This window comes from Martes martes, assembly GCF_963455335.1.
Source record: "Martes martes genome assembly, chromosome: 17".
Classification (NCBI taxonomy): domain Eukaryota; kingdom Metazoa; phylum Chordata; class Mammalia; order Carnivora; family Mustelidae; genus Martes; species Martes martes.
This window is the reverse complement of record NC_137905.1, coordinates 7,388,412-7,397,457: the sequence shown is the minus strand read 5'-3', so window position 1 is coordinate 7,397,457 and position 9,046 is coordinate 7,388,412. Positions and strand designations below refer to the sequence as shown.

At 47.6% G+C, this 9,046-nt stretch overlaps 1 protein-coding gene across 1 annotated transcript; it reads right to left on the bottom strand.

Moving 5' to 3' along the window:
* Nucleotides 1-3,111: 3,111 nt before the first annotated feature.
* Nucleotides 3,112-8,752, bottom strand: LOC308357944 (uncharacterized protein C16orf46). Its single transcript, XM_080827839.1, has 2 exons — nucleotides 8,540-8,752; nucleotides 3,112-4,562 (listed from the first exon to the last, which is right to left on the bottom strand). Exons 1-2 carry the CDS (start codon nucleotides 8,747-8,749, stop codon nucleotides 3,558-3,560), a joined length of 1,215 nt encoding a protein of 404 aa, XP_080683965.1. The 5' UTR covers nucleotides 8,750-8,752; the 3' UTR covers nucleotides 3,112-3,557.
* Between the last annotated feature and the right edge of the window lie 294 nt (nucleotides 8,753-9,046).

The following is a 9,046-nucleotide window of genomic DNA, read 5'->3' as shown; positions in this document are numbered from 1 at the left end:
CAGAAGAGGCTTAGCACTCTTAGTGTCTTGTAAGTTTAAAGGCATTGTTGTATTGTGTGGCTGGTAGTAGAGCTTGGGGCAGAGCTGAGTCTGGACATCAGGAGCCCGGCACTGGGTCTCCTGGCACCAGCGTCCAGTAAGTTTGGCAGACTGGTAGAGTATTCCCTGGGGTACCAGCAACTGCCCTGATACACCCTTGGTCATAGCCACAGGAGCCCCTCTGTTTATTCCCCACCTTGCTTCTCAGTAGCCCCTAAACTGCAGCACCAAGGTTGCAACTGACCCAAACCCAGACACCCCAAAAATCCCTAGATGTGAGACCTTCTCCAGTCGTGCATCTTGGCCTTGGCCAGCTGGGGATTCCCAGAGAGATGGGCTGGGCTTCTGTGATCTCTCTGGGTCCTAAAGCTCTTAAACTTGGAGGCAGGAAGAGAAAGCCCATTTGATTCTGGGTTCCAATCATTTTATAGCACGGTCCTTCAAGTACAGGTAAATTTCATGAAAGGGGACCACGTCCGGAATAAAAAGAGTACAGCTAAAAATTAGGGAATGCCCCCCTGAATAGCCAGAGTCTTACGTACTTGTCCAAAATAGCCCGACCTTATTTCCGATTTGAAGTCATCCTCTTGCCCTTCAGAAGTGCCACCCCCGCATCTCTGTCAGGAAACATTCTGTCTCTCCAGGTTTCCTGCCCCTTCAGGCCCTCCCTGCCATCACCCAAACCCCAGCAGCACCCCCAGGCCTCAACCCGACCTCACCCAGAAGGTGACCTCAGGCCCTGCAGGAGCCCTGTGTCAGGTGCTGCCACAGTTCCACTTGGTGATTTTTAAAGTTTTGAGAAAAATAGGGGCTTGGAAAATTTGATTAATGAGACATCCAAAATGAATAGAATGAGAGATGAAAGATAGCTCTCCGTGCTTGGTTTAGAGAGCACTAAAGGATCCAAAACCTAACTAAGACCATTACCCTGAGGTAGGAAGAGGGCTGTTGCCATCGTTATAACATGCTTGCCGCCCTTCAGTGGCAGAATTTCCCCTGAAAGTTTTGTTGGTGACCTAGAATCCTAACGAGGACTGCATTCTATTATACACTTTTCCTTTATCTAGACTTGGAGTCTGGACATCCTGATTTAATCTGAATGGAAATCGGCAAAACCTAGAGTGATTTTATCCACAGAAAACAAGCTAAACCCAGGCTGATGGAAATAAGATCCCAGCGGGGCTTAATCAGGGTAACTGAAAAACTAACTGAAGAGATGCCCAAGGCAAAACCCTCATATCTATCTATTCATAGAGGAATCTTAGTCAATATTTTGCGAGCCAAACTAATTATTTGCTCAAAAAAAAGAATACTACACATCTTGAAATTTGGGCCCTTCCTTTGTTCAGACCAGCCCTCCTCTAAATTCTAAATCATTATGTTTACCCCAAAATCTATAGGACTTATAGCCCTTATCTCAACAAAAAAGATTTTCTTAAGAAAGAAATATTTTGGGGGTGTCTGGGTGGCTCAGTTGGTTAAGTATCTGCCTTTGGCTCAAGTCATGATCCCAGGGTCCTGAGATCGAGTGCCTCGTAGGGGTCCTTGCTCAGTGGAGGGTCTGCTTCTCCCCTTCCCTCTCCCTCTGGCTCCCTCTCCTTACTTGTGCTATCTCTCTCTCTCATTCTCTGTGAAATAACTAAATCTTAAAATAAAAAAAAAAGAAAAAAATGTTTTAACTTAGTGTTTTCAGACTGCCTCAAGATCTCGAAATGTAAGCCCCTCTGGGCTGAGTTGATGGCCTCTGTCCCTCACTCATGCTGGTCGACACGCTTCCCCCAGTCGACACTCTTGCTTGTTTTACATGTTGAGCTTAGTCATGATCCTGCTATTCGTAAGAGGGGGCACGAAGAACCACTGACTTAGGTGGGCAGGCCGCCAGAGCTGGAGCGTCCTCACACAGCGCGGGATCCAACACCTCATGGCCCAGAGATGGTGGGAAATCAGAGCTTCTTTTTTTTTCTTTTTAAGATTTTATTTATTTATTTGACAGACAGAGGTCACAAGTAGGCAGAGAGGCAGGCAGAGAGAGAGAGAGAGGAGGAAGCAGGCTCCCCACCGAGCAGAGAGCCAGGACCCCGGGATCATGACCTGAGCCGAAGGCAGAGGCTTTAACCCACTGAGCCACCCAGGCGCCTTGAAGTCAGAGTTTCTTGTGGGCAAAATCCAGATGGTTTCTTCACTCGGAGAAGAAGAGGTGGGTAGAGCCTAAAAATTGCTTCTAGACTATGAAAAAGTATCCAACCTCAGCAGGCAAAACACACCTTTTAATGACCATTGTACTATAATCATTTCTGCATTTCTGGTGTTTTGTAGATAAATCACAAAACAATAAAGAAATCTAAAACTAAGAGAAAAGGCATTACAAAGACCAACTGTGGAAAGCAGGTGTTTAGAAATACAGTCATATATTCTGTCTACCCATCATTTAGAGGACAGGAAGTCCAGAGTTCAAGTACAACCTACGTAAGCAAATGCAAACTATGTAATTACAGAGCGGCTAAATGGTTATTCATATTACAAAATGGTTTTTCAGAGCATTTCTCTACATAGCATTGTTACTTGGCACTTAAAATATAACTCATTTACAAATGTTTATATACAACTTCAGGACATAGGCATTGAGTAGGTAAAATGAGAGAAGAAGGGCAGAAGGAGAAAGTAACACCCCTATTCCACAAGGGTCTGTGTGGGGTTGTAAGTTCCCAGAAATTAGATGCAAAGTAAGGCTGGAGGAAGCTTGTGGGGTGACAGTTATAACTACACTGACTTTTCTTTTCAAATAATTATTCTTAACCTGCTTCCCAGGATGGACCTTATAGAGCTGTAGCTAAAACTTTTGCAGACCTGGAGACTAGCACGAGGCTATCACGTAAGCATATGAAACCCTGGGATGTGCAACAAGTAGTGGATATGATATATCCGTGGATATCAGCATATGACACCTCGGACACAAGGATTTAGACACAGGTTGGAGTTTTCTATTAAAGCAATGTTTCAGATCTTTGTTGCAAGAGAAAAGAAATCAACAGACAGATATTTGCCTGGTTCAAAAGATCAGGAAACAATTTGGTTGAAATAAGCGCTTACACTTAGCTTAAGGCACCAGGGTGGGGCAGAGCGAGCCCCTGCCAGTTGGCTCGGGGCTGCCAAGGGCATCACTGAGGGAGGCCCTTCAGAGTCCCCACCATGCACTTGGCTTCTAGGGGGAGTAGAGAGATAAGGTAGGTAGAGGCTGACACTGGCTTTACAGTTTGCATTTTGTAAATGGCTCAGCGACAGAAGCAGGGCACATAAATATGAGGGTTTTGAGAATAAACCAAAACCCATACCATGAAGTTCCATTTCTCCTGGTTCTACTGGAAAAAAAAAAAAAAGGCAAGGGGAGGGTAGGTGGGTGGTAAGAGTATGGAAGAAGAGAAGAAAAGAAGAAAGGATGGGATGGGGCAGGAGAGAGACAGGGAGAGGATAAATGAATTCAAACAGTGCTTATTCCCAGGGAATTCTATTGTGGCGACTCAGAGCAGTCTGTGAGTGGAGACGGGAATGACAACTCTGCTCACGGTGAGGGACGGCAAGAGAGTTCTCGGGAACACTTTGGTCTCCAACGTTCGGGGCCTGTGTTCCTGCTTGGCCTCCGTGAGACTGCACTTTTGGGAGTTGACGGGAGGTCTTGGCTCCCTGGCTTTGAATTTGGCTTTGTAGTTCTGTACTCCGTGTTTCTGCAAAAGCCGCACGGTGGCGAGATAGCGCACGTTGCTGGGGTCGGGAGGGCACACCAGGTTTTTCTCAGGCAGGAGGGACCAGTGCAGGCAGCACCGCTCCTGATCGGCCAGCAGGGATGTCGGGGCCACCCGGGGAGGAAAAGGCAGTGTGTCATTGACCTTGGGGTGATTGGCCAGCTCAATGGGTCTCTTTTCACCTTTCCCATCAACTGTTTTCAATCCATATGCACAAGCCACACACTCATCCTTTTCCACACTCAGCACCTTCTCCTCCGGCTGCAAGAAGTTCTTACTCTTCTTACCCAGAACATCCAAGCCATTTGGGAGTGAAGCCTTCAGGGGAGGCAGAACTAAAAGGGCCCTGGAAGTCAAGGAGTCTGAGATGGAGGGACCTCTACTGGGGCTTCTGGGGTCCTTGCCCCTAAGAGCCTCAGGGGTGGCCCAGTCTTCCTTGCACCACATAAACTCCTTTATTTGTAGACTCTTTTTCTCTCCCTGACCGCAGCGGGGAAAGCAGATCTTGCTAACCTCCCTGGAGGCGGCGGCGGCGGCGGCGGCGGAGCTCAGAGAGGTTCCCCGAGTCTGGGAGGGGCTGCCTTGATCCTTCTCCAGACCCACCTCAGCAGGAGCCCCTGACCCCAACTTCTCCGCCTCCGCCTGAGGCCTGGCCTCAGCACTCCCTTGGGAGAGGCTGCCACAGAGTAAGCAGCTACTGGCACCTTCTCCCACCCTCGCCTTTTTAAGCTTCTTCCTGGGCCAGATGCAGGCAGTTGGAGAAGTCCTTCCCCAGCCTTGGACCTGCAAATAAAGCAGCATGTTACTCCCGGCAGAACTGCTCAAACTCGAGCTGTCCCAGCTGTGGCCACAGCCCCATTTTGGCCACTCGAACTGAACTGGTATTTTTCTTAAAATTGACTCACCTTTTTTCTTTTTTTAATACTATTTTAGCCTCATAGTAATAGCATTTTTAACAGTATCTGTTAATCTAAAATACTAGCAATTGGATTTAATACTAAAATACTAAGCAAAAATATCTATAAATGGCCATCTCGATGTGCTGACTCTATATGTTTTCAGATGCACATTAAAATAAAGTCAGGGGGCGCCTGGGTGGCTCGGTGGGTTGGGGCCTCTGCCTTCGGCTCGGGTCGTGGTCCCGGGGTCCTGGGATCGAGCCCCGCGTCGGGCTCTCTGCTTGGCGGGGAGCCTGCTTCCCTTCCTCTCTCTCTGCCTGCCTCTCTGTCTACCTGTGATCTCTGTCTGTCAAATAAATAAATAAAAATAAAAATAAAAATCTTAAAATAAAGTCAGGATGGGGCGCCTGGGTGGCTCAGTGGGTTAAAGCCTCTGCCTTCGGCTCAGGTCATGATCCCAGGGTCCTGGAATCGAGCCCCGCATTGGGCTCTGCTCAGCGGGGAGCCTGCTTCCTCCTCTCTCTCTGCCTGCCTCTCTGCCTACTTGTGATCTCTATCTGTCAAATAAGTAAATAAAATCTTTTAAAAAATAAAAAATAAAAAATAAATGAAGTCAGGACTCTTAAAATAAAATCAGAGCTGTTTGTACTTATCTCCCTACCAAGCTCTCTCAGACCACCAGGCTCTGTTACCACACCTTAGGAGACTGCTGTGTGGGGGCGCTGGAGGGAGAGACAAGGAACAGAGGCAGGTCCTGCCGCCAGGGTACCCCCAGCACCCCTGTGCAACCTGCCCCCCCCCATCCGTCCACACCTAGAGTGCCCTGGCTGAGCTTGCCACAAATGTCACAGTTAAACAGAGTTGCCAGGTAAAAATCAGGATCACATTTGAGGCACACTTAATAGTAAACATATTAGGTACTGTTTACAGAAATTCAAATTTAACCAGGCATCCTGTGTCTTCATTTGCTAAATCTGGCAACCTTATATGTAAAAAAGAACAAAAAACAAACAAACAAAAAAACATATTTCCCGTGCTTCTACCATGTTTCAGGCAACAAGCTAAGGACCCACTGGTATTGGCATTCGTTCATTTAACCCACACCACAGCACTGTAGTTTAGGTACTCCGATGTCCAGGATACAGAGTTGGAAACTGCCCTTCAAAATGTTACTATAGTCAATGGCAAGTTCTGGCACATTCAGAAGGTCTGTGCATTCCCATGCAGGGGACAGTGAGAGGCTGTGAGGAGCACAACGTCTCCTGGGCCCAACCGTGGGGCCAGCCTCTCCAGTCATCTTGCATGAAAACATCCCTCCACCATCATTCACTTGGGACCTCTGCACCCTCTTGCTGCACGTGCCCAGCCCCCCAAATTCCGAAATGGGAAGCATCGCTTTTTCAAAAAGGCTAGTAAGTGCCTGACACTGAATCGGGCATTCCTGTCCTCCTCGTACACCCCTCTGGCCAGAATTTACAGATGAGGAAGTTGGGCGCTAGGGGACAGGAGCCCTCCCCGAGGTTAGCTGTCTGTAAGTGGTGAATCTGAAACTGATCTTTCTTATTCCAAAGTCCTAGCCCTTATCAAAGCCACAGGGATACCTCAAATATATGACAACCAAAAACAAACAAACAAACGAACAAACAAACAAATAAAAACCCCACCTATTTTCTTTTGCATAGTTAAGTCCTAATTCTTAGATGGCAATTATGCTTGGGGGCTGTGAGGTGGCTGCTCAGTGCTGCACTCTTGGGACACCTAAGGACACCTCTCCCAGCCTACTCTTCTGGCTTCTGTTCTGGAACTCTGTCCCTTCATGTGCTGTCGAGTTGGTGCTGGGTCTTCAAGAGGACCATGTTGCTTGCTTCAGACCTCGCTGCTCTTGATCCCGACTTCCCAGGTGGTTTTCCAGCTTTTGCAGAGAAGGGTCCCAGCACATTAACTGACAGATCCTCAGGCTAACCGGCCTCTCATTCGAAGGTGGCTTCGAATGAGACAAGTCCCACGCTCCCCAGCGCCCCCCCTGCACTCTATTGAGGGAAATCTAAATTCTGGAACTTTAATCTTTCTACGATGTTTACAGATGTTCTATTTAATCTGTTAAACAGGTGGACCAGAGGAGCCAGCAAATGTTCTCTACTTGTTTGACCTTGAGCTGCTGCCTAAAAATCCAGACTCCTGAGCCCCACCATGGCCTACTAAGCCCATACTCACAAGACGGACCTGGGCACGTGGATTTAAAAACAGCCCAGGTGAGCCTCTACAGAGGATCTATGTCTCCAGGGTGTTGTGGTGGTCTGGCAGGGGATCGGAGTCCAGAGATGGGGGTCAATGACCCCTGACTCTTTTGGTTCTCACAGCTGGGCTGTCACAGGTAAGCTAAATGTTGGTTGGGTTGCTCTGGGTCAAAAACGTACAGTCCTGAGGCACCCCATCCTGAGAGGCCCCTGGGCTCTGCAAACATAGGAAACTCACTAACTGCTCCCAGCAAAATGTTCTCTGTCTTCATTTAAATGCTGGCCCATGGGTCCTTGGCACCAGCTCAGGAAATATCAAAGCGCCATAAGCCCGGGCAGGAAGCTGGCTTTTGTGGGACAGGCCCCTGACACCTGGGACAAGGTGGCCTGAGAAGCCAGGGAGGACGGGTGTGCAGAGAGTGAAGAGCAAGAGGCAGCAGGCGGGAACCGGTGGCGTGGCACGATCGTCCCCAACACACTGAGCAGCAAACATATCTCAGCATGGGGCACATGTGGCCTTTCTTCCAGATAATAGAAAACTCTTTTCCAACAGTCCTTGGATAGATTCATTTCAAAGTCATTCCTTTTGATAGTAAACCGAACCTTCTAAACTTGGGAAGTTTTAAATCCTCAAATAGAACTGTCTGTAACCCTGCCTTAGCTGGCATGAGCCTGTGGGGATACCGGGTGCCGGCGGGGCAGTGCCAGAGACAGCACAAGAGGAGGGGCCTGCAGAAGACCCCTCCTTCCACTGTCAAGTGGACTTGGGGGAATTGCTCTGCCATGTCTTGGCCTCAGTTTCCGTATTTGTAAAATACACCAATTAGATCAGGGTTCCTCAAACCTCACCACCACTGACATTTAGGGCACATTATGGATTGCATGACTGTCTCCCCCCAAATTCCTATTTTGAAGCCCGAATCCCCAAAGTGATGGTATTTGGAGGTGGGGCCTTTGGAGGTTATTAGGGTTAATGAAGTCAAGAGGGCAGGGCCCTCAAAATGGGATTAGTGCCCTTATAAGAGGAGGTGGAGATAAAGGGTCTACTAGCACCACCAAGGAGGGCCACGTGAGCACAAAACAGGAAGAGGATCCCCCACCAGGACTCAACCATGCTGGCATCCCGATCTCGGATGTCCACCTTCTGGACTGTGAGAAATAAATGTCTGTTGCGTATGTCCCCAGTCTATGGTATTGTTAGAGAAACCCCGAACTAAGACAGAGCTGAGTCATTCCTTGTGGTGTCCTGGCATCATGGGCACTGTGGGATGTGGAGCAGCACCCCCAGCCTCTGTCCGGTAGATGCCGTAGCACCCCTTCCCCTCACCCCCCCATTGTGTGACATCATGGCTGCTCATAACACCTGCCTCCTAGGGCTGTTGAGAGGCTGAATGAAATGGTGTTTGGGAAGCATTTGGTCCTGCGCTTGCCAACACTAACTGGCCACAAATACCCAATCAAAGGTACTGCTATTACCATTCTGTGTATTTTACCTCTATTCCTAGGGTTTCTATGTTTCATTGCTTATACATTTTTTGGTAGTAACTAGTTTTGGCAAAAGTAAAAGGAAAGGCTGGCATCCAAACACAGATGCCTGAGGCACGTCGGTCAAGGAGATACTCACAGCTTCTTCCCACCCAGTTCCGATGACAAATTCAATGGCTTTTTCATCTTGTTCAAGCGTAATGTCACTGATACTGAGAAGACAACAAACATGATTCTTTTCACTTCTTTCATCCGGGCAAGTATAGGTTAATTCTGTTTCTTCTGGGCTGTGAATTTCATTATTTTCACTATTTTCTAATTCCGTCTCATTTTTCTGACAGGGATCCATTACTGTGATTGCGGCTGAAGGTTTTTAACATCTTCTTCCTGTAGCATGAAATGCGGGCTGAACTTAGTTTGTAATATGCATTTCTTAAAAACTGAAAAAAAAAACTGAATCTATAACTCATGCAAAATAACAACAAGGCACATTCCAGAATAGACTGGAAGAAATATTACAAAACCAGCCATTGCCAGATATTGATACTATAAAAGATACAGCTATTTGGAAAGACTAATGGATTTAATTAAAGACCAAAGTTGGGATTGAAGAAAAGAGGATAGGAAGATGTTAGCAGAGACTTTA

What these genes read in the sequence shown, in the direction of transcription:
- LOC308357944 (XM_080827839.1), bottom strand. Translation starts at nt 8,749, where the DNA reads ATGGATCCCTGTCAGAAAAATGAGACGGAATTAGAAAATAGTGAAAAT. An exon ending in GAACTGGGTGGGAAGAAGCT is followed by an intron (nt 4,563 to 8,539) that starts GTGAGTATCTCC and finishes CTTTATTTGCAG; the next exon opens with GTCCAAGGCTGGGGAAGGAC.